Source organism: Chinchilla lanigera, unplaced genomic scaffold (assembly GCF_000276665.1).
Source record: "Chinchilla lanigera isolate Chin_1 unplaced genomic scaffold, ChiLan1.0 scaffold00090, whole genome shotgun sequence".
In the NCBI taxonomy this organism is placed as follows: domain Eukaryota; kingdom Metazoa; phylum Chordata; class Mammalia; order Rodentia; family Chinchillidae; genus Chinchilla; species Chinchilla lanigera.
In genome coordinates, this window is record NW_004955491.1 from 4,232,031 (window position 1) to 4,258,420 (window position 26,390).

The 26,390-nt window shown below is 39.9% G+C and overlaps 1 protein-coding gene across 6 annotated transcripts in view; it reads right to left on the minus strand.

The window, feature by feature from the left end:
- Ezh2 (enhancer of zeste 2 polycomb repressive complex 2 subunit) overlaps nucleotides 1-26,390 on the minus strand; it is a 76,877-nt gene that overhangs the window by 16,678 nt on the left and 33,809 nt on the right. For 3 of the 6 annotated variants that reach the window (XM_005404737.1, XM_013504606.1, XM_013504609.1), the window contains 6 exons: nucleotides 17,609-17,732; nucleotides 16,911-17,039; nucleotides 5,193-5,309; nucleotides 2,082-2,202; nucleotides 1,149-1,289; nucleotides 109-211 (listed from right to left, as the gene is read on the minus strand). In XM_005404737.1, coding sequence (XP_005404794.1) covers nucleotides 109-211; nucleotides 1,149-1,289; nucleotides 2,082-2,202; nucleotides 5,193-5,309; nucleotides 16,911-17,039; nucleotides 17,609-17,725 — 728 coding nt within the window. In that variant the 5' untranslated portion in view covers nucleotides 17,726-17,732. Of the gene's footprint in view, nucleotides 1-108; nucleotides 212-1,148; nucleotides 1,290-2,081; nucleotides 2,203-5,192; nucleotides 5,310-16,910; nucleotides 17,040-17,608; nucleotides 17,733-26,390 lie in introns of those variants that run through there. The other 3 variants (XM_013504610.1, XM_013504608.1, XM_013504607.1) reach the window with 1 other exon arrangement.

The window sequence follows — 26,390 nt, forward strand, 5'->3', positions numbered from 1 at the left end:
ACTATAAACGAAAGGTGGCTCATCAGACACAGCAGATCCACCTGGAATGAACCAGAATGATGCTTACACACCACACAAGGCAAGATGCCTCAAAAGGACAAATCTTACTTTTCCTTTAGTTCTTCTGCTGTGCCCTTATCTGGAAACATTGAGGAAATAGCTTCAAAAATTTTATCAGAAGGAAATTTCCGAGGTGGGCAGCTTTCTTTACCTAAAAAGGTAAATATGAAAGGGGAAAAAAGCGTGGAAGTAAATAAGTTTTCAATCTTTCATTTCCTCCCCACAACAGTGTCCCACTAACAGAAACTTTTCTAAGAAATCGTCAACTCTGCGGTCCACCTACTTCTAAGGTATTTTACATCTGTCTGTAGAGTACTCGTGGGTCAGACACAAACTCAAGTATGCACAGTTTTCAGAGCACTGGGAAACAGCACGCTAGGTTCTAATCCCAGGTCTCTTGCTAACTGGCTGCGCGATGGGGCTAGTCCCTGAGCTTCTCGGTTCTATTTCCTAACCTATGACAAAGAGTTGAACTAGAGGATCACTAAGGTGCCTGTTATGAAAACGTTATGCTTCTTTGAAACTGCAATTTGCCCCCAAACTCTGCCATGCTGCCTCAACATGAGTCTTGGCCAACAGAGACCACCAGCTCTGGGCTGTTTCCTGGGTAGCCACAACTAGTGCAGGGTTGAAAAGTGTGACTCCCGAGAGTCAGGCCCGCACTGTCATCACAGGGTTCAGGGCTCTGCTTCTTCCCAATGGTGCTGTCACAGATAAGCTGCTCAGCCTCTCTAAGCCCATCGTAAGTATACAGTGGTCTGGTGATACTATCTACATGTGGTGCTATGAGGAAGGTTAAGTTAGCTGCTGCATACCAAGTGTTCAGCATGCAATTTGTACACAGTGATCAATGTTATATATTATCAAAATGGTGATTAAGATGACTGTCCAGTTAGGTCTCAACAGTGATTATGCTCTTTTGCTAGAGAAAGAAACCAAGATGCTCAAGTGTAAGACGAAATGCTGCAAATAATATCCTAATTTTAATTATACTACTATCAACGTGATGGTACAAAGAGGCACTATCTCTACCTTTTTTTGGAAAGAATGCTATAATGGCTACACAAAAACCTAGTTACCAGACATACCATCTCGACTATCCTCTAGATCCTTCTGCTTTTCTTCTCCTTCATCGGGATCATCTCCATCATCATCATCATCATCATCATTGTATTGACCAAGAGCATTCACTAACTCCACAAAAATTTCATCGTTTATAAACCCACACTCTGAAATTCATCAAGCCAATGTTAGAACCACACAGGGGAAAAGTGGCAATGATCCAAGTCTGTGAATGTCTTTTTTAACTCAGAAGAAACCATGGCCTAGCAGCTAGAACTGCACAGCACTGGCACTGCAACTGGGATCATTTTCAGGACCAGCCCGCAGTGAAGCTGGAAAGCAGACTGTTTTCACAATCTGTCCCTCTCTCCCGCATCACACCTCCTGAGGCTTCCAGCGACCAGCCGGCTCTCTAGGAACTAACTATGGCTCTGGCCTCCTCAAGAACAGCCATGTCTCTGGGGCCAATCACTTGAGACCTGGCTTCCATGATGAAAATGGACCTCGAAGACCAGGACACAAAAACAGCCTCCCGGGCACAAACCCTGGAACAGCGACAAAGGACCAATCATCAGGTGCTTTGGCAGCCTCTCAGCAAAGGCGCTTCTGCCCAGGAGGCTTCCTGGAGCCAACCTGCCACATTACCAGGGCCCTAATCCTAATTCATTTTACATTATTGAATCTTAAAATCTACACACCCAACTTCTGTGGAACTTACATATGAATGCCATTATAATTTATCTCATAATCAACTATGAATAATTATCAAGTGAAAAAAAGGAATCTCCTACTTAAACAGGGAAAACACTGAAAATTTTAGTCTTATGAAGCCGGACTGGTACTTTATGGTCTTCAAAAATAGTTTATTATTTAAAACAGGTTTTCATATCCTATGTTAATAAACCACAGTATCTGTCAATTCTTTAGCCTGTTCTCAAGAGAATAAACATACTGTTTACCTCTATCTCCATGGACTTTGCCATCATAATTTTTTATTAGTTCCTCAATGAAAGTGCCATCCTGGTCTAGAACTTCATCCCCCATGTAAGGAATGTTATGTAAAACAGTTTCATCTTCTACCTAAAAGTAAAAATATATACACATATACATATGTATTTTTTAAATCCATTTATCCTAAGAATTAAACTATTCTTAAAAATTCAATATGAGATAACTAAAATTAATAAATTTTTCTCATTAAGTAGAAGACTTTTACCCAGACTTAAAACTCTACTCAGACAGCAAACTACGTTGATTGGCAAAAGTAAAAATGTTTGACGTGTTATCAGCTCTACCTCTAAGAAAGGAAAAATGAACAACTATAATGTGCCGATGACAACAGGTATCACTTTTAAGGCACATTCCTATTTCAGATGTTAAAATGGGAGCATGCAGTTTATCCAAACCAAGTACAGTCAAGCCTAGTAGCATGCACCTGGCACCCCAGCACTCAGGGAGCCTCAGACAGGAGGATCACAAGCTCAAGCCCAGCCTAGACAGACTTAGCAAGACACTGTCTCAAAATAGAAGAATGAGAATGGAGCTCAGTGTGAAGACCCTGGGTTCAAACTCCAGTAATGGGGACGGGGTACCCACAACTTTAAGTACCCATACCAAACAATAACCGTAAGTAAAGATCTCTAAACTTCACTGAATGGTCTATCTATGTGTAATACAATTTTAAGGTTGTAAAACAGAAATCAATGCTCCATTAAAGTTTATGCCAAAAGGACTTCCACACCTGTAAAACACAGACATCCTACAAAACAGAAAATACGTCACTGCTGCAATGGATGAGATGCATCCCAAAGTTACCGTGCTAACAGAGATGACTGAGGAGTCTCCCTTGAGGACTGGGAGACAAAAGAAAAGAGTGCTGATCTACAGGAAGAGCCGGCAGAAGTAAAGTTTAGAGAGGATGGAGAACTGAGGAACATGAAGCAAGCTGACGTTCTCGAGGGACAGCTGTCAGTAAAGAATAAAAAGGGCAATAACTGTCAACACCCAGCAGACGGAGGCTGTGTAAAGAGACTTCACTGAAAGCGAGGGCAGTTCTAAGTCCTAAGAGCCCCATGCGCAGGGTATCGGTTACAAAAAAGTTGTAGAAAGATAAAGCAGAACAGGCTGGCTACAACAGACTAGAGGAAGAGGTTAGCCATTTCAAGCAGGGGATGGCACAGCTGTGACCACAGTTAACAAGGAAGAGCACACTGGACAAGACCATGACACACACTGGAGGAGACAAGAAATCCTAGGTAACATGTTCTGGACACCTGCAGCGTTCATAAAGACAACAGCACTTACACAGACAAGGGGTAAGAAAACTGGGACAAAAGGAGGAAGATATAAAATACAAGCTGAGCCAGGTGTGGTGGTGCACACCTATAATCACAGCACTTGGGAGGCTGAGGCAGGAGGACCACCATGAGTTCAAGGCCTGCCTGGGCTACCCAGTGAGTTAAGGACATCCTGAACTGCACAGCAAGACCCTGTCTCAAAAATCAGAAACAGGTAAATAAAATGCAAGGTGTAACCTTAACGCACTCTTCTATTCAGATCCAACCTTATGTACGTACCAGGATTCTCCTGTCCTCTCACTTGCACAGGTCCCTCTGAGGAGCTAGGAGCCCTCCTTACTAGATGGCACAGGGCTCTTCCGTCTTCCCACTGTCCCCAAGCCTAACCCGAGCTCCCCAAAGTATAACCAAACAATAGTGTCTGCCTCATTTGCTCTGGTCAGAGACCAGAAAAACCTAGGGATAAGTCATAAGCAGTATTCACTGCAACTTTACGAATTATATTCTTTCTGAATTTGTCTCTGAAAATAGGAAACCCTCCTTGAGGTTCTGCAATATGATTCTAAAAGCTAAATGTTCTTTAATAAAGTTGTAAATGTACAAAGGTATTCAACTACAAAGAGTAACTGACATTTACCTTTAACCCTCCACTATGAGAGAAAAGTCACTAAAAAAAAAAAAAAAAAAAAGAGAGAGAGAGAGAAAAGTCACTAAAATGAAATATATATATATTCTTAAACCAGGCATAGTGGCACATGCCTATAACCCCAGCATTCAGGAGGCTGAGGCAGGGGGCTGTCTATGAGTTTGAGTCTGGGCTACATAGTAAGTTAAAGGCCACCCTGAACTAAACAGTTAAAAGAGCGGGGGAATGTTTAGTAAACAATTCTCTAAAGCAGGTTCACCAAGGACTTCCCTCAATATTTTATAAGCATTCTTACTTTACATATCAAGTGAATGGTAAAACTATGTATTTTTATTTTAAAATCAAAAATGCACACTTGAAGCCAGGCATGGTAGCACATGCCTATAATCCCAGGACTTGGGGGCTGATGAAGGAGGATCACTGCAAGTTCAAGGCCTGCCTGGGCTACATAGGGAGACCCTGTCTCCCCCAAAAACAAAAACAAAAAAATAGGCTGAGGCAGGAGGATCCCAAATTCAAAGTCAGTCTAGGCTATACATAGCAAGACTCTGTCTCAAAAAAAAAAAAACAAAAAACTGCACATCTGAGTTTCTCTTCTGTTCTACCTCCATCATCCTACTTCTTTTTTTTTTTTTTTTTTTGGTTTTGGTTTTTCTCCGGTACCGGGAATCGAACTCACGACCTTGCACTTGCCAGGCAGGCGCTTTTGCCGCTGAGCTAAATCCCCAGCCCCCATCCTACTTCTATAAAGAGTTAAGTACCAGTATTTTATTCCAAAGCTGGCTGGTGCTATCTGTGGGAACATGTTTGAGCTCGTGTTAGTAAGTCCTGAGAACACTGCCTAGTAAATACTATCACTTTTTAACATGCTGCCTAAAACTGTTTTAAATCAGTTCTCAATTAACAAAAACAAAAAGTCAGGCTAAGATGATAGGAAACTGAGTGACCTCTTCACAGACAAGAACTGTAAGCTTCTTTTACAAGTGTTTCATCCTAGGTAAGGTCTTTATTTAGCACTTTTCCTCTGGAGAACGGAGGGAAAAAAACACCCTAGGCTTTTGTAAATAACCTATTTTTCTCATATAAAGTAAGTTATCAGATAAGCAGAAGACACATTACTTACATACCATAAAATTCTGTTGGAGGGGAGACCAAGAATACATTATGGGAACCGAGGCGACGGCATTCAGGGTCTTCAATGGGATGACTTGTGTTGGAAAATCCAAGTCACTGGTCACCGAACACTAAAACAGGGAAAATAAAATTGACTTCTATGAATAAAAGGGCGACCTTAAGCCGTGGCCATCAAATTGTGAAGAAATGCTGCCTACTTAAATAAGTTTGAAAAATATTTATTCACCTGAGACTGTAAAATTAACAAAAATTTTTTAAAATCCTCTTCTCTCTCCTTTTTAATAAGGGCGAAAAAATTCTTCAGAATTCTTCTGCAAGTTTTCAAAACCCTCATCCCTCTCATACTTACCAGTAAGAATCAAGGACACGACTCCGTCAGTTTCAGCACTTGGATCCACCGCTTCAGGCTTCACTACAAAGTGCCCACCTCTGCTTCAATCACAACAGCCCAACCACACAGAACAGCCCTGCGTATGCACTTCATCTTAATGAGAGAAGCTGTCATGTTAGCCTTCTTTAGCTTTATCTTCCCTTTTAGAACACCTGAGTGTCATCGCTGACATCCAATGATACACAAACATTAACAATAGACTGGAGTTCCAATCACAACCAAGTATTCGCATCAACTGTGCACAACTATAATCCTCAGCATTTTTCATGTGCCAGGCACTATTCTCAACACATTACAGGCCTTATCATAGTCCTCCTCACAACACTGTAAAGTGGGTACAGTTCTTAGCTCACTTTGTAGGTGAGAAAACTAAAAAAATAAGGGACTTGTTCGGGGTCATCTGATAAGGCCATAATTAACCCCGAAAGTCTGACTCTAGAGCCCCAGCTCTTACCCGTTATACATACTGCCAGGATCCCATACCTCCAAAATGTTTACGTGCACATGGCCCTTGAAATACTGTATTTCATACAAAGTGGATGATACTGACTTCAAGGTACATCTCTTCTTCCATGTCACTTAAGAAAAAACATTACCCATTAAACTATGACATAATGCTCTCTTATCACAGTGATTTTAAGAAGGATGTTCGTTTTAGTTGTTAACATTTTTGATTCTATGAAATATGGTAAAAATTCTGTACCCAAACATCCACAGGACTTTCTATCCTGTTTAGGAATCCAGCTTTTTTTCTCTGAGTACCATTTCCCAATTATCAGCTGTCCAGAACCCTTTCAAAAATACCTTAGGCATATATTCGTCATCTACACTCAATGAAAACAGAGCAAAAAGAACCAAGTAAAATTGAAAAAATCATATATATTTGTTATCTACAAACATACACATATATATACTTGTTTAATGCTTAACTTTTGAGATGACCTAAAAATAACAGGACTAGGACAGTGTGAGCAGAGTGGGAGCCCTTGGCCACACCCAGCCCTGACCGCTGCCCCAGGACAGTGGGTGAATCCCAATCATCACAGCCACTGCCACACACCAATAACCCCTTCCTTAGGGAAGTGAAGGGTAGAATATAGAGTAGATAGGAAGAATTGTGACAGTGACCATTAATTTGCTTTGAAAAAGGCAAAGATAAAGATAATACTAGAAACCTCACAGTCCAAGTAAATAAGAAGGTGTGAACAGTTTACTAACACTCCAGAACCCAAAGTCTTTTCCTTTTCTTTCTTTGGCCGCCAATGATTCTCCATCCATCCATCCAATAATCAATAATAACAGCAGTTAACATTTATTGAGCACTTACTATGTTGGAGGCACTGTGCTAAGTGCTAAGAGATAGGCATGATCTCAAGTATTCCTCTTGGACGACCTTACGACATAGCTTTAGCATCACACTCCCATAAATGAGAAGACTGAGGTTTAGAGAATAATACACCTACTCAGAAGGGCAATAAATTACAAAGCGAGAATCACAGCCTAAGCCTAAATGCAACACCCAAGAGTGTAGTTAGTGTACTGTGGTTCCCACCCATGAGCAGCTCACAGGGCAAAATCACAATGATACCCCCGCACCTTCTGTGTAAAACAGAAACCTGATGGCACCGCAAGGGGATCTCCCCTGTCAGCTCTCTCCTCCTGATCCTTCCAGTACCGCACCTTCTTTCCTTCTTTCTACTTAACCGGGTAAATCTGAGGGTGAGGAGTGGTTGTAACTACTGAGTGAAGTATTAGATACCATCTAGTAATTCCAAATACAAAGTACAGTAATGCCTCGGTTCACAAACCCTTCTGTTTGCAAACAGCTCCCTTAGCAAATAAAAGTGCTTGATAAAATTTTGTTTCTGTTTGCAAACTCCACACTGGGTGATAAATCACCACAGCCATCTTCCCCACACAAACACAAACAGCTAGCTTCTCCCAAATCATAAAATAAATTAAGTTCATAAACCGAAGTACCACTGTAATTTTCATTTCTTAAGTGTTGGTTTCCGTTTTATAGTTGGTGGGATAAACTGTAACTTTAACTGTGCAGGTAAACTGCCTTTAAGCTTAGAGGGAGAAGGGTGTCTCTCCAACTCTTGACTTACCTGCTTTTAACATCCTAACCCAAAGCCACACCTAAAGTCAGATAGTTCAGTTTTCTTTTCAACCCCTAGATAGAAGGGAGACTGGCTTTCCTTGTTTGTGTTTGCTGTGACAGTGCAGAAAATGCTCTGGGTACCCTGAATGAAGCCACCTGGGTTCTCCATCAACAGAACTCAACAGGCAAAGAAAACGAGGAGGCATGGGCGGTGGTACTGAGCACTACTTCCATCCCACACCTGTCACCCTCCAGGACCCCATCCTCTCAACTCCAATTCAAATTACCAAGGGTAGGAAAGAAGCCCCCTGAGGGCAAGAGCAGCAGAGGCCAAGTGTGGCTTCAACTCTCTTCAAATAATACCCTGTAGCACAGTGTCTCGGAAAAAAAGTAGGCACTCAAAAAATGTTTCTGGAATCAATAGGCTGCATTTGCTGGTACTCCCTGGCGGAGACTTCAGCTTCGACTCGTGCAAAGCTCCAAGAGGAGACGCGTGGAAACCGTGGCCATCCGCCTCACGCTTTATTAACCACAGTGCTAACACACCCCTCTCACCTACGAGATCAGACTTAAGTACAGCGGCACTTGCTGGTAAAACAAGTTTGGGAGTTCTTATATATCGACTTACAGGAAAATTACTCAAAAATCCTAGTTACTTACCAGCAACTTTCATTTTCTTTGAAAATGTATCATCCTTGACAGTTTATGTAATTTAAGTCTCATATCACTGACGGTAGTGTAAAAAATTTTACCTCCTGGGTCTCCACAGCATTTTACCTGATCAGAGCCAAGTGTCCTGGACTCCGAAGTCACCAGGAGGCCTGTATCAGCAAATTACATTCTCTAATTCTATTCCAATTTGAGGACCACACAAGGAAGTTAGTACACAGGATTCAGTAACAATGGTAAAGAAAGGGAAAATCTAGTTACCAAGGATGCTACATTTTCAGAGAAACGCCACTTACTGGTAAGTAACCAAGTTCCTCTGAGGATGGATAGACTTACATCAACCAGCTGGTACAATAGGCGACTGTGTGGCTGGACCACTGTGTGGCTGGAGAGGGAAGTCAAGCCAAAAATAGTAGTTGGAGAAGTACACAACCAAACTGAGACTCTTGGCAGAAGGCTGGTTCCAAGTAAAAACTTATGGAAAACCGTAGAGGGAAGAGCAGGTGAATGGCCTGCAGGGAAGGGAAAGAAATTAACACACCTACTATGTGCCACGCACTGTGCTAGACTATACCACAGTTAACTTCTTTAAAATTCAAACTATCCTGCCAGGTGGATATGATTCCTCATTTCAGGGAAGGGTACCCCCAAGGACAACAGCCACAGCCATCCTGCCATGAACAGTTTTTTAACACAAGACGGTTAAGCCCAACTTCTGACAGCCACGTAAAAATTATTCTTGGATACTGGCTGGTCCATTGAAGCCATGCTGGAGACACAGGAACTGCTGACTTGCCCAACGCCCTTCAGCATTTCCACTAGAACACAGTGAGGAAGGTGCAGTCGTCCCCCAGGACAGCAAGGTCAGGAGAAAGGATCGGCTGCCATCAACTCTACAGAAAGGCCGAAGCTTTCTCCGACTACATCATATGCTTTCTTGAAGCTCTGAGGAAACATAACACACCCAGCCCTTTTAGCTAGCTCTTTCAGTGAAATGGTAGTGTATATAATTTAAATTTCAGGTAAAGGAAGTACTGTAGAAAAAAATTGGAATGAGATAAATATTAAGATTTGGCTAAATGAGCTCAATACTACAAGTGAGTTCATAACCAGATTTAGAAACCAAAAAATGACGTAACTGCAGGAGATATTCTTGAAAAACAATGTGTTTCAGATGGGAGAGAGACAAGAAAAAACCATTAAGATCTTACAAGATGTATTTAATGAGAGCAGCTAATCAAGGGTGCTGCCATTAAGCACTAAGAGTGACTCATCCCAGCTTATAAATTCCTTCAGTTTTTGTTGTTAAACATTTGTCACGAGCCACTCCAGATTGGAGGAAACCTCTACCCTGTGACAAGGCTGTCTGCTTCCCAGTCTGTCTGCTTTTATCTCGCAAGTGTCAGTGCTTACACCTCTTCCTGGAGGGACACAGCATTTCACACAGAATACAGAGCATGTGGAGTACAACGCCAGAACCACAGGCCCTTAACATCTATCTGGTCCTGAGTAAGAAGGATCATAAACACACAAAACCAGAGAGCCCTAGGTTAAAGCCACGGCAGTCAAGGTCTGACAGGGTGCTGCTGAGAGCAAACCATCCCTTCATTATCTGCACTTCTGCTAAAAACGCCAGTTTTGCTAAAATGTTAGAGATCAGAAACACAGCAACAGTCACAGGACATATGCTGGTAAAACTACAGAACAGTCACAAAAGGCACATACATGAAGCAGGGAACAAGCCACATTCACCCATAACATGCCAAATCAAATAGCTAATGCAAGAATGGCCCCGTATACACAAAGAAAAAATTGCTGTCAGTAGGGGAAAAAAAACTAAGAAATGGAACACAGTACTACAAGTTTATGGTTTCCATAAGCTGCTGCAGCAAAACTATTTTGAAGCCTTGCTTAAACGAAAAGGAAAAGCAGCACTAGCAACCAATGAACACGCGAGACTGTTGGCCCTGGGCCTATGCACGAGGTTCCCAGGCAGGCAGGCTGTTCCTGCTCATCTTTCCAGATTTGGAACCACCCTCAACTATTCATTAACTAGTCAATAACGAGTGCTGAAATAACTGGACAGCTAAACAGAAGATAGTATACCCCTCTCTCTATGCCAAAGGAAAGATCTAAATAATCAGATATACCCAGAAATAATATCACAATGAAAAACTCTGCAAGACACTATCAAAAAAACCTAGTATTTCAAGAAAGAGCTTATAAATCATTTAAGAAGAGCCCAACATGACTTTAAAGGACCCAATACCTTAATAACCAATTCACGAAAGACACATAAACAATTGATGCTCAACTGAACTGAACTAAAGGGAAACTGGAACTAACAATTTTTTTATCTATCAGAGTGACAAAGATTAAAAAGACTGATATTTTGTGTAGAGAATAAAAGTGAACACACTTCCATAAATAGATGCTGAAGGCATAATTTAAATATTTTTGAGGGGACATTTGGTAATGCATTAAGATTTTAAGCACACATATTGTTTTGATCTAATAATTCCTTTACCAGGAACTTTCCATACAGAATTTTTCAAAAGATGCAAAAAGGTAAATGAAGATATTCACTACAACACTAACTGTGCAAGTATAAAATAAACTAAATATCCACCAATTAAGAATAGGGCAATAAGTTACAGTGTACCCACAGCACCACCATAATGGGGTATGTTTGACTTGGTTTGGCTTTTTGCAATACAATAGATTGAACCTAGGGCCTCTACCACTAAACCGTATCTCCAGTATTTTTTAAAGAGAATGAAGATCTAAACAGAGATGGCAAAATGATATCCCTGAACAGCAGGATATGTTTTATCTAGCCAGTAATTTGTAAAACATACTGTACACATATATAGTATTAACGTGCTAGTATCTGTAGAAAACAAATCTGAAAGAATGCAAGTCAGAGGGGTGGACCAGAAGAACTTTTATCTTCTATTTCTCTGGATTATTTCATGTCTCTTATAATAATCAATGTCCTCTTAATTGGAGAGCAGAAGATAACACTTTAAAATTAGTTTCAATTAACCCAATAGGTATCACGTTGGATAGCATAAAGCTGCCTCATCAGGGTAGGGCAGGGTAGCTTACAAAATCTGCCAGCCCTCCCAAAATGTTACCCAGGCAATATTCTTTCATAAAACCCATGAGAAAAGATAGAACAGAATCCTAAGCACTGAACTTAAGTCAATTCAATGACCAAGCTAAATTATGACAAAAGTTGTAGGTCTAATAAAATTTGTCTTATTTCTTCAGGGAATTTTTTTAAAGAATAAAACAATTCTTAACATTCTAGGCTAGACAAACATTTCCTTTGGTTCAGATTTGCTATTATTCAACTAGTGGTAAAAAAAAAAAAAAAAAGCTTTTTTCCACATTTGGGCAAGAGACAGGGTCTCTGTGATAATCAATTTAACAACTTCTAGAACATGGTATTACATAAACTGTTGTAGGAGAAAAATCGCAAATTAAAAGCAAGTTCTGCTGGCTTATTAAGCTGCATAAAACATTATTGAAAAACTCCCTGTTTAAATTTAAAATACACAGCCTTTCATTTAAAGCATAAGCCCAATCAAAAATGTTAATACAGTTAATATATATTTCAACTCAATTATCATAAATGACCTTTCTCTTTTTAGCTAACCTGTTGAAAATATATAAAATGCTGTTTCCTTTCAAAAATTTTAAAAAGGAAGAACCCTATATATGATCATTTAAGAACATTGCATCCATTTCAGCTTAAAGAAGTCCATGCAGAGAGCAAGCAAAAGCCATAGCAACCAAAGCTCTACAGGTGGGAAGAAATGACAGACCTGACCTCAGCCTGTTTCTGCTGAACACTAGCAAATGGTTTGCGGAGGCAAAAAGCCGCAGAGCTTGGAGTTGCTGCAGGCACAAAAACTGACAGTTCTGCTCAGACTGAAAGTACGACAGACACTTGGGAAAGCTAGCCACTCACTTCAAAGATGTGAGAAAAATGGCCCCGCTACCTTCCCTATTTGCTCAAAAGGCTCTTAACAATCTAAACCCATCAGTCCTATAATCCTGAAGTGCACGAAGTGAAGAGAGGTCGCTACTGTCTGAAAAGCCAAGAATATACCGCAGGGCTGGGATGAGCTCCTCAGAAGAGTGACTGCAGGGGTAAGGCTACGTATTTGAGTACAGAGCTAAAAATAAATAAACAAACAAACAAACATTGCTTAGGGTAAGATGTTTTCTTTGTGCACTACCACATCAATAAATAATACAATCCATGTTTACATGTAAACCAGAATTTTTCTTCTTCAACAAAGAGTAAGTCCAAATTGCCAATGTATCCAAGAACTTACACATTCTACTAATGTGATAGACCTCTCAAAAAGAAACCTTTGCAAATATGAAGTGATGAGCAATGAACTTATTAAATCACTCCAAATATTATCAGGAAGAGCAATTTTGTATATCAAAAATTCCTGAAGTTTGTAAATTCTTCATAAATGTGAGCCCTAAGTATCCATTCGATGCTGATTCCTGGTTGGGACATTCTGAAGAAGCCTCATGTTTAAATATATTCAAAAATTCTCATTCTTTTCACTGGTAAATAAGGCACAGACCCTTACAATGTGGTGGGGTTGGTTTGTTTTGTTTTCTTGGATTTTTTTGTTTTGTTTTGTCTTGTTTAGTAAGGAGCTAAAAAAAATTTTACGTTGCTTAGGATATGATGTTTTCTTTGTAAATGACCATCATATCCTAAACAACACATAATTATTCTATTTACAATTAACTGAGGCAAGTGCACTACACCAAGTCAATAAATAATGCAGTCAGTGTTTACATGTAAACCAGAATTTTAAACACAGGGTCTCACTGTGTAGTTCAGGGTAGCTTCAGGGTAGTCAGTTCATTATGCAGTCCAGGCTGGCCGCAAACTCAGAGCAATTCTCCTGCCTCAGCCTCCCAAGTGCTGGGATTACAGGTGTGCACCATTGTGTGCCCAGCATACAATGTGCATATTACATTCCCCTGGGAACCTAGAAATGCATACTCAGAAGATATTTTAATTAAATTACTAATCATACCATTTTCCCAAAAGACAGGCATAATCTGATCAAGTTTTTCTTTCACAGTAGGGAAAATTTTGACAAAAAAATATCAAAAAGGGAGTTGGGGCATAATTCCAGATACTCGGGAGGCTAAGTCAAGAGGTTTCCAAGTTCCAGGCCAGCGTGGACTATTTAATAAGATCCTGTCTCAAAACAGCATTGTTTTAAAAGGCTGGGGATCTAGCTTAGTGGTAGACTACCTACTTAGCAGGTGCAAGGCCTTGGATTCAATCTTCCCTACCACTCCCCTCCGAAAAGCTAAAGAACTAAGTTTACTGTAGACAAATGTACAAAAAGAAATACACTGACAAACTTCCAAAGTAACTCCTACACCAGCTTCTTCATTAAAACCAGCAAATAACAGACAAACTGAAGAATATAACTGCTAATATGAAGATTCACAGAACTTAAATGTTTGCTGGTTGGTCAGACAAAGTAACAACAGTCACCAGTAAACAGCCACACATGGCACACATCCCTTGGCCTCCATACAGTGCTCAATGACATTTTGACTGGATGCTCCCTAAAAAGACTATCAGAAGAGCAAAAAGAAATAAATATAGGAGCTGGGGATTTAGCTCAGCGGCAAAGCGCCTGCCTGGCAAGCACAAGGTCGTGAGTTCGGTTCCCGGTACCGGAGAAAAACCAGAAAAAAAAAAAAAAAAGAAAGAAAGAAATATAAAACATAGTTGTTGTCTTCAAGTTAGAAGCATTAAGAACAAAAAAAAAAAGGACAGAATCTGGTTACAAAGTCATGGATGATACTCCTTAGGTTCTGTAGTCTCAGTCACCAAACACAGCTGTCCCAGAGTATCTTGAAAGTAACACACTCCAGACATGGCCTCCAAGCCAATGTAGAGCTCCTGGAGGCTCTCAAGTCACCGTGGCAACCACTTCATTGAGCTGAAAGTAAATGCTTGCCTTTCAGTTGTGGGTTTTTTTTCCTTGAACCCCAGTCTTCAGGCATGTCAGGCACGCATGCTAGGCAAGCACTCTAGAACTGAGCCACACACCCAGCCCTTTCTTCTTTGAGATAGGGTAGAAGCCAGCCTTGAAGTTGTGATCCTCCTGCCTCAGCCTCCCAAACAGATGAGATTAAAGGCATATGCCACTGTGCCTGACTTGCAGACATTCTTTACCAAAATAATCTAGAGAACATCATTTCAAAACTCAATGTAACTACTCCTACCACTACAGAAAGAAGTGTAAGACCTGAGTGAAGAATGGGAAATTACTGATTTGTCATGCTGCAGAGGATTTAAAACTTAAGATGTCAGCTCTTACAATGATGCGCTTATAAAAATCAGCAGCCAGGGGCAGGACATACAGCTCAGGGGTACAGCACCTGCCTGGCAGGCACAAGATCCTGAGTTCGATCCCCGGCATCAAAAAAAAAAATTTAAAAAGCAGCTACTTAAAACAATGCTATAAATGACACTTCACATGGCAAATGCTATCTTACAGACTTTCCATGTTCAGGTCAACACTGTAGTCTGAAATTCTGCCAAGCCTACTACTAGGAAAGTCTCTGCAAAACAGGCTCACTTTTATTTTCTTTCTGGTTTGACCTACTTCATGCTAAAACTTTTAAAACTATATATAGTTTTAAATCATGTTAAAAATAAAAGAGGATACATTCTCCTATGAAGTCAGAAGATTAAACTCTAAGGTTGCTAAAGTCCTTTTTTTGCCCTGAAACTACATGATTTATTGTGATAACACCAAAAAGCCTATCACTAACTGTAAAAAATCTCCCCTTGCCAAAGCCATTGATGGTGGCTTTAAAGGGGAGTGGGGAATAAAACATAACTCATTTGAAGCAGAACCAGTGACTTGTTCAAAAAGCTAATGACGACCTTGATTAAGACAAAGTTCTGTGCAATAAAAACTGAATTCCTTGGGCTAAGTATTATTGTCCTCTTTTTCTGCTAATATCTATGAACAGTTTTTCTCAATCTTAGTGAGGAACTGTGGAAGTAATAAAATTAGAAAACAACTTTGTTTTATTAAAATGGTAGCCTAGCTCAGCGCAATGGTGCACACCTGTAAATCCCAGCACTCAGGAGGCTGAGGCAGGAGGATCATTTCAAGTTCTAGGCCAGTCTGTGCACCATAGAGTTCAAGCCCAGCCTGAATTACAGAGCAAGACACTGTCTCAAAAAAAAAAAAACAAAACAAAACATGGTTACCTTAAAATTTCCAAACAAAACTTTCAAAAGAATTACTTGAAAGCCTCATCCTTGCCCACTTTGAGACTGTTTTCAAGGGCACAGAAAGGAATCCCTCTCACCCTTAGTATACCAATAAAAAGCCATGTACCACCTCCAACACATAGGGCCTGACTTGTACCAGATAACGGAAAAGGTATCAGTATAAACACATATTTACATGACTTTAAGTCAGGCTTAAAACAGTGATCATCTAACAAAAGGTACAAATAGCCAGGAACCTTCAAGCCATGTATCAACAACAAGAGCAGCATGCCATTGCTGAAGCCAGCACAGCACATACAGTCGACATGGCCTTGTGGACAAGTCTCTGGAGGCCCATGGCACCTTGGCTGGCCTCATACAACTGCAAATCATGGCTTATTTATTACAATTATGTTGTATTTTAAAAGTCAGCTATACTCATTGAAAAACTGTTTAGCTGCCTTCCAGATTTAGATACTCAGAAAACAATCCACTACACGGTCTGTTCTTAATTCTTAGTCACTGTCCTCTTGCTTTGCTTCAGCTCTGGCTGAATGTTCCTACACCGCGTCTTCCTATATAACATAACCCTAATCATTAATGCCCAACCCAGAACCCTGCTGATGGCTTTAGGTTCTGCCATTTTCTTTTCATCCTTCTGGCAGGTGTGCTGTAATGGGATAGAGTCTACCACAGACTTACTGCCTTTCTTTGAAAATAGAAAACAGAGTGATTTAAGATCTACCTTGTTCAGAAAATGTTGCAGGAAAGGAAATTCCAATCTCTCAATATTGAATTAAAAAACTGTAAGAAGCCTTAGCCTTTGAACAAAATATATAATAAAATCCTTTCTTAGTCCATGAACATAAAAAAGAAACGTTTCTTACCACGTGACTAATTCATATTAAGGAGTGAGGGAGGAAGCCAACTGTCAGTCAAAAAGTCTTGCTCTGAATACTGATCTGATAAAGTCATGCAGGAGTATTTGATTTAAAAGTTGTTTGTTTGAAATCAAGTCTTTAAAAATGTAGGATTGTATCTAGTAAAAAGTACTGTACATTCTAAACACTTAGAACTACTAAAAGGTATCACTAGTGGTATGGCCTAAGGCAGCCATTGACAGCCGCATATTAAAAAGAAACAGCACTAAAAACACAGACATCCTGACGTCAGTGACTTCCAATAACCAACCAACATTCCAAAAAGCAAAAACCGAAATGTGCTGATAATTACTACAACACGTTATGTTAACCAACCTCCCTAGTCCCGCGCAATGAGCTCACAGAAGTCATGATGTGCACGGGCTGTATCCTTCGCTGTTTCCACTCTTGATTTAAGATTTCCGTTCTTTCCAAAATTTTTTGACGATTAGAACTAAACATACTCTGTAAAAGGAGAGAAGAAAAAGTGCTCATTGCTAGAAAATGCATAACAGCTCTGAAGCAGATTAAAATTCAGTGACCCCTCAAAAATACCAGGAAGAGTACTTCAAAAGCATAGAGATTTTATAGTAGACTGTAGTTTCCCATATTCAAATAATAAAAAAACACAACTATTATTCTATTGTAAGTAGGAGGGGAACAAGAAATTTTTCCATCCTCTCTTAACTTTGTGTATTTAAAAAAAAAAATCACAGTAACTTTAGAAACATAAAATCATGAAACATGTTACTTTATATTTTGGCCCTCAGTCTACACATATAATATAAAGACAGACTGAACACAGACTAATTTCCAAATAAGCTGAATAGTTCTTCGATTAAAATTTTTCCATTATCATTAATGTGCCTAATATGTGTTGACTAAGACAGATAAAGGACTTTAGCTTTTAAGTCCCATTGCTCTTACTGTAAATATGATCTTAGCTGAAAATGTACTGTTTCCAGTTAAAATTTATTTGGCAGCAGGGGATATCCTTAACTGTATATGCATTTTTATAAAAGATAAAATTATACCTTTACTTCATCCGCTCGTCTGAACCTCTTGAGCTGTCTCAGTCGCATGTACTCTGATTTTACACGCTTCCGCCAACAAACAGGTCCCTTCTCAGATTTCTTCCCCGTCTGGCCCATGATTATTCTAAAAGTAATGGTTTCACATTAAAATCACTAATCTAACCAGCTTGAATTTGATCACCTGTCTCTTAAGCCCCCAACAAACTAACAATCAACAAAGAACACATTTTCCACCGCTCATATTCACAAAAAGTTGCTCATTTGTTTTGTATGGTTAAATCCTCGAAACATTTCATTCTCATTTAATACAACTTTTAAAAGTATTTTTATTTATAAAATTTCCACATTCTTAAACAGCAGCCATCTTACAGAAGGAACATGGTCTCGGTACAAGAATTCAGTACACTACACCACAACTAGTTTACTCTTTGACATTCACACTGTAAAGGAGAAAGTGTAGAAGCAGCCTCCCAGTTTTAAAGAGCTGTTACAGAAGCAAGGCATGACTGAATACACATACCTGGCTCGCCGTACCCTCAGGTTCCACATTAGCGGGCTCTGAATTCCCGGCCTCAACCAACCTTGGATCAAAAATATTCAGGGAAAAGACTCCAGAAAGCTCTAAAGAGTAAAAGTTTTTTTGTTGCACGGATCCACACAAATCAAATGATGTGCTAGCTAGCAGACCCTGCTGTGGCCTCCAGCCACTTGTCAGATCCTCAGCCTTGTTTGAGTACTGCTGGCTTCAAGTCTCATTTTTATCCCATGTAGCTGGGTCCACAAAAGCTGCCTCTGTGCTACACATGTACAGACTTTCTCCAGGTCATTATTCCCTGAATAATAAAGCATAACAACTATTTATATAGCGCTTCCATTGTATTAGGGATTGTAAGTAATGTAGGCGTGACTTCAAGTATACAAAAGATGTGTGACAAAATAGGCAAATAGTCTGTTATTCTATACTATATATGAGACTTGAACATCCATGGACTTCGGTATCCAAGAGGGGTTACTACGGTCAATCCCCCCATACTGAGGAACCACCCTAATTGAAAAAGTAAAAGTGAAAATTGAAAAAGTAGAACTTACATCCAGCACTGAAAGTAACAGACATACACTGGGACATATAATACGTGTACAAATTAAAGTAGTCTCCCACACAATTTTTACCATGCTTCTCTCCTTAAGCACTGTGATAAAGTCTATTTCCACTTCTTATGCCATTTTTATTCACATGAGGGGTTTCTGCTAGCAAGAGAAAAGAAGAATACCGCACATGCAAAGTAAATTCTTCTGCCTTATCTTTAGTTGCAGGCACTAAGAACCAATTATGTTTAAATGTGGGGACAGCCTACAATTCACCAGATGTCTAATGCATATTGCAGAGTCTCTGCCTCAAGTCTAAACAAGTGTTCTTTTCGAGAACATTTCCTTCTACAAGTATTAAAATCATACTATATCTTCAAAAGATTTGGACATTTCTCTGCCAAGCTGTGCAGAGCCTTATATGCCACACTAATGATTTTTAGTTTACCTTAAGAGCAGTAAGAAGTCAGAATGTTTTAAATAAAAGGGTAGATGGTGTGATTTACATTTTGAAAAGACCAAGCAGAGAGCAATATAGGAACATAGAGGTGGTGAGGAGAGTAGAACAACTTTGCAGCCAGGTTACACGGCACAGCAAGGAAGTATCTGAACACGGCAGGACAGTCAGTAGTTTTAGGCCACAGTGGTAATGGAAAGTCAATTCAAAAGTTACGAACTCTTAATTCATTCAGAAAACAGGCTTACAATGAAGACAGTCCACTAAAAGACTGCTACATGTTAAAATATAAGGAATTAATTCCCCATGCCAAGAAAAAAAAGCCGGGCATGGTGGCACACGCCTATAATCCCAGCACTCAGGAGGCTGAGGCAGGAGGATTGCTGCAAATTCAAGACCAACCTGGGCTACAAAGTGAGCTCAAGGCCAGCCTGAACAGCACAGCAGGACCCTGTCTCAAAGAGACACCCCTGCAAAAAAAAAAAGGAAGTACTAGAATTCGTATCTTATGCTTTCTTCTAAAACCATTATATGAAATGTCCAGACTGAGAAAAATGATCCTGGCTATGATAACAATAATCATGCTTAGAAATGTAATGCCCTACCAGGCATCAGAGTACACACACCTATAATTCCAGCACTCTGAGAGGCTGAGGCAGGAGGATCACAAATGTGAGATCTGAGCCAATCCTGGGCAACTCAGTGGGACCCTGTTTTAATCAGAGCTCGGGATATAGCTCTGTGTGAAGCCCCCAGGTTTGACCCCCAGTACAAAAACTAAATAATAAAATTTTATATATATATATATATACACACACACACACACACACATATATGATAATCTCCTGATCATTACTTTGGAAATGGAGCATATTTATTACTTGTTTCAGTTAATGAGAGCATTAATTTCAACCAATTAAAATACTATCTAATGGTAGCTTATTTATTACTAAATCAAGTATATATTAATTGCCCAGGAAACAAAAGTGGCAAATATTTTCCAAAGTTACTTAGGAGATTTTCCTGCCAAATAATTTAAATACGGAAAATGTGGAAGGAGACTTCGGGCTTGAGTAACTGAGTACTGCTTCACTTACCTGTGTATATAAAAACCCCAGACAGAGAGAAAACTACCCAAAAAAAATATTCAAAAGAGAGGTCCTGAGTTCACTGGGTACCTCTCCACAGGACACTCAACCACCAACCAAAGACAAAGAAAACAGGTGCTGACTTATTTAGAGCTAAAAGGGAAAAAAAAATAAAAATCCATCTTTATCTTAAGTATGCAATAAATATCATGAGCCAGCCAGTGAGTATAGAAAGTTGAATACACAAAGATAAACAAACCTTGCTCTTATGAAGCTTACATTCTTCCTGAGGACAAGAAGAAAATGCTAATAATGAGATACATATGTAAAAGGACTATCGGGACAGAAAAACAAATTAGAAAGTGCACAGAAGGATGATAGCAAAGGTGACAACTGAACTCAAGCTGGATAGCTGAGCCGATTTCAATGGGTAAAGAACCCAGGAGAAAACTGGACAGACAGCAACCAAATGTAGAAGAGTCTAGCTAGCAGATCCTGTTAACGAGAACAAATCCATACAGTCGAAATGACTGAACACATGAGGAGAATGATTAGGAATGGGCAAGAAGTTGAGAATTTGAAAGAAGGACAGCTGGATGAAATCACCAAGAGAGAAATACTCCGAATGAAAAGACTCCCAGTGCGGCCTTGTTGGTGAGTTGCTGAAGTGGAGCAAAGCTGAAAGCATTAGCGTAAGAGGACTAAAAACGTTCCACATGTTCGGGGTAAAGCAGAAAATAGTATTAAAAAGATAGTGAGGTGGGTCCAAAAAATAAAGTTAGGAAGCACTTGCAGCTTATTTTTTAGAAGTTAGCTCTGTGGCAACTGTTGGCTCATATCTGTTAGTTAGGTAACAGATGGGCTTAAGTAATTCTACAAAAATCATCTGCAGTCCACTTAGCACTTAAAAGGCCTAGACAGTGGTGGCAAACCTATACCACAGCAGGCTGTTTATATCACTGAAAGCTCTAAAAGAGTCACCATCAATGGCCTACGAACTAGTAAGAAATCAGATAAAAAGGGATTATCTGTAGGCTCATTAGCTCACAGGCTAATCAACTAGCTCTTCTGCAGCCTTGACAAACTGTCGGTCCTTGAAGGCAGCCATCACCCCTGTGCAATAAAGCCTACAGTAACGCATGTTTAATTTTGATTTGCACTGTGGGTATAATTGCAATTCATCTTCAGGATCCATACTTTACGTCTTGCTGAAGAGATACTGTATTAGTTAGCATTTCACGTGTAAGAACTAGAACCCTTGCCAGTTTTGTGGAATACTTTCCATGTTTTTACCATGCAGTAAGGCTATTTCTAATACAGTATCTCAAGACAAAATCTGGAAATGTTCTGAATATCTTTCTTAAGTATATGGATAAATAAATCCACGAATAAATGGTAAAATTTAAGACACCAATTAGAAGGATGCTTTACATAAAACAAACTCCTACCCACTGTTTTATAGCATTTATAACCAATTAAAATCACATTTTCATGTTTTCTACTCTACTCCACCCCTACTGTAAATTCTTCAATAGCACAACCATTTTTATTCATTTGTATAATCCCAGAGCCTAGTTGTGTGTGCCCAGTAAATAGCAGACTTAAAGGGAAAAGAAAAAACAGATGTATTCACTTACATGGATAACCTGTATCTTATTAGCACATCATCTGAAAGGTTTAGCTGTACTACACACTAGGAAAGGAAGGGTAGCCTTTTCACTCCTGACCCACAAAAAGAGGGCGATGTGCCCTATTACCAAGAAACTCCCACAAACAGCTGTCAGGGACAGTTAGGTCCTATGGTTCAACTGTTGCTACCAAGCAGGAGATCCAAAGCAAAAAACCCAGTGTTTCTGGGATTCCTTTTTATTGAGCAAGCGGATAAAGCCTTGAAGTCCTTCTCCAAACACCCCAAAGTTTGAGTCCACACACCTTGCTCCACACCTAGTGTAAGAAGCCTTCCTCTCTGCTTCCTTCCCCCAACAAAGACAGACCCAAATCAGTGATCTTTCCACAAGAGCACAGCCTAGTTAAGTATTAAAGTACAGCTCTCAATATTCATGTTAGTGGAAAGAAACTTCATTAAAATGATTTGTTTCTGGAAGGACAAGGAAATTGTGAATATATCCAATTTATAATTATTTTGTTCAAAAAATGTTTTGTTTCATAGATAACATCACACTCTAGTATTATTTTTATCCAGAATATGAAAGCAACTTCTCTTAGCCAAACAACAGTTATTCTTTCGTTCAAAAGCCAAGCCAAAGTATGGCAGGTACCATCAAAACCTTAGTAAGATGCAGAATTACATCTTATAGAACTACATTTGCATAGGTTTAGTAAAGTTAAGGGAAACTGCATTGTCCAGAGTCTGCTTCCTGAATCAAACTCAACTCCAAAGTACCTAAACACCCTTTGCCACCTTACTTTGGCCCACTGGAAAAGATACCACTATCTGGCACCAGCAGCTTGGCACCAGCAGCATTTCCCCAGCTTTGCACCAACTCTCCAAAAACTACCAAGTACATGGAGGAAGGTGGTGTCAGCTGCTATGATACTGCCTGACAAAGGTACTATATCTCTTTAGGCACAGAGATCAGTACTGGCTTGGGTACAAGAATCTCACAAGGTCTCCTACAATGCTAGCACACGAATGTTCACTCTTCTGCACAGATTTGAATCTGGACAAATGTTGCCCAGTAACTTCCTAGAAGTCATCTTGCAACCACGAGAGAAGAGCCTGCAAAGAACAGAGTCAACAACAGAAAATAACAAAATTCAAATTTGGGAAAGGGACCCTTTCACAACACATAAGCCCTAAATCAAGGAAACCTTGTCATACCAATTTCAGGGCCACTCAGTTATATAAGCCAAGAAATCTCTCTTTTTTTTTTTCCTTACCAGTATGGATTAGAGCCAGGTGTGGGGGCACAGACCTGTAATCACAGCACTCAGAAAACAGTAACAGGAGGATCGCTGAGTTTGAGGCCTACCTGAGCTACATAGTGAGTTCAAGGCCAGCCTGAACTATACAGCAAGACCCTGTCCCAAAAATAAATAAATAAAATCTAGTTTGGATTAGGCTTCCTGCCACTACAGAATGCATCTGAGATAATACTCAGCTCTGAAGTGACATACGCAAGAACATCTCAATTCCCTACCAGATGGCTTCTCAAAGCCTTTTCATTACCATCAACACCATCAACAGGGAGGGCAGCGGCACAGCAGCGCTCTGCTGCCCACTGGGGAAGGAGCTTCCTCCAGCCTCCCAGGTTTATGGAAGCCACTGTGATGCAGCCAAAACTCACCTTTCCTGTCACTCTGATGCCCAGGCTACACAAACCCAAGTAGTCAGCATTCTTTTCCATCAGGTGCAAACCTACGTTTTTTACAACAGGCCTTCCTACTCAGCTGCCAATGATGGAAAACTTAAAAACAGTTAAGGAAAAGAATCCTCTAGGCACCATCAGAGCCTTAATGGATTTCTTTAAAGTTCCTCCTGAAAGATCTGCTAAATCAAGGCAACACCCACCCATTCTTGTTGCCCAGTAATGTTTCTGTTTCTACATGTTTGAAGAAAACAAAAAAACTGCATGTGCTACTTATCTTCAGTAACTAAACAGCATTAACTATGACTCAACTGAACAGCAGGCTGAATAAGGCCAATTCAAACCCAACAAAACTTTAAGTATGATAATATGATTACAATATTTTCAATGCCCTTCCCTAAAAAACATTTACTTCACAATAAGACTATCATAAAAATGCCTATTTTTAAAAATCATCTTCAGTGGCATTTTTATGATTAAATGTTTCAATGGCACCTGTATCATTTCAAAATTTATTTTTTCCAGCTAAAATCCATTACTTTAATATACTGAAAATTTAGTAAGATTTTATAGGTAAGAACAAGGAAAACAACACAAAGAGAACACATGTGAACGTTAAACTATTAGTAATTAATAAAAAATTACCTGAGAGTACCACACCTTATGCTTGGGTGAAAATGCAGAAAAATCTGTAGCCTATGAAAGGAAGACCCCAAGAATCTAACAGAAGCAGATGCACAGGTCATGCACTGGACACCAGAATCAGGACTCCGGAAAGACCCAATCACAGGTGACACGCACTTCCTCTTCTCGCCGTTGTGCTTCATACGTAAGGATTCTGAGGCCAAACCTGCTGCTTAAGCTCACAAGGAGTACTGTCGTGATCAACAGCACTGCTATGGACATCGGGCAAAAACGGGGGCCGCGGTACTCTCCACTCCAAATACACTGCAAGCTGACACTGGGACCTAGTCAGTGGTGGTGAATGTACGGCACACGTGCCGCAGCAGGCCATTTGTTATCACTGAAAGCTCGAAAAGGTTCACCCATCACTGCTCTTGATCCTACACAGCTGGGCATGGCGGCACACGCTTGTAATCCTAGCACTCAGAAGGTTGAGGAAAGAGGACTACTGTAAGTTCAAGGCCAACCTGGACTACATAGCAAGACCCTACCTCAACACCCCACCCAAAAAAAGAAAGAAAAAAAAAGATCCTAATAGGTCCTACAGTCTTCCACACAAAGCAAAAGCACACATTCAAAGTCTACCTGGGTTCATGTCCCTGTTCGCCCACTTGCCAGCTGTGTGTAAACTTGGCAGAGTAAATTGAGGATCTTTGTGCCTCACTCTCTTCATTAGAAACAGGTTACTTTAGGAGTATCTACCTCACAGAGTCACAATGAGTAAACTGCTATAAAGTGCACAGATGGTGCCCAGCAGATAACAAGCACTCTATAAGCACTACCCTAAGTACTGGCTATCAACTAATATATGGCAGATGAGATCCTGACATTTAAAAAGTTAACTCAATGCTAGAAACAGACTAGGGGTATACTCAGGACAGAATACAGAGCGTACAGTTAATCCAACTGTATTACACTTCTATGAGATAACCTCATGGAAAAGGGGGAAGAGATAACCTACCTAAACTTTGGAGAAAGTGTTTGACTGGATGCAGGGAGGATAAAGACAAAAAGAGCTTTATATAAACACCACACTCCCATTCTACAAAGTATGAAAGATACAGTTAAACTCTAAAAATTTTTTATTATACTCAAGGACACATTGCCATTAACCCTCCCTTGGAATACTCTCCCTTGCTTCAAATACAGGTACCCCATCATTCACTTTCTGAGGCTGTTCTGGAAGGCCTCTTCCGTGAGTATCTTTAGTTGCACTGCCATGGCTGCCTCAGTGTATTAGCTTTCATGGTCAGTCCAGCTTTGGGGAAGGGCCAGAGATCACCTGGTGCCAGATCCTGTGAGTAAGGTGGATGAGAACACACTGTCGTGTTTTGACTCATGGACAGCCTTTGGCAGCAATATCCACATATGCTTTTTAATCACACTTTGTAAAGGCACTGACAAAAGAGAACTCCCAGAACTGCTTCAGAAAGTGGCAAAAACAATGCGATAAGTAAAGAAAGGAGGAATACTTTGAGGGGAGTTAAAAACAACGTCTTTTCCTGTAATAAATTGTTTTAAACATTCACTGTATATTTTGCCACCACACCTCATAGTTGATAAAGTTATTTCTCACAAGGAGGGTTCCCTCTATTTCTGAACTGCTCTGCACATATAGCAGGATTAAATAAATATGTAAACAGCATATGAGCCAGGTTTCTCAATGTCAGAGAAAGTTACATAAAACACTAAGGAAACTGAAGAGGACAAACACACATGAAAAAATGGAAAGACACTCCATACTCATGGATTACAACAACCAACATCGTTTAAAGGTCTGTACTATCCAATGTGATCTACAAATTCAATGCCATTTATTTTTGTTGTTTTGGTTTTGATTTGTTTTTTTTCAGACAGGGTCTATGTGGTTCGTTCTTTCTTGTTTGTTTTTCTATGTAGTTCTTAAACTTGTGTCAATCTTACCTCCACCACCTGAGTGCTGAGAAGGTGTGTGCCACCACACCCAGCTCTTGATGCAATTTCTATGAAAATACCAATATTAGAAAACAAATCTTAAAATTTGTATGGAATCACCAAAAAAACTCAGATACTCAAAACAATCTTCAACAGTGACAACAACAAGACAACCAAAGCAGGAGGCATTACACTACCTGACATCAAATGGAACAGAATAGCCA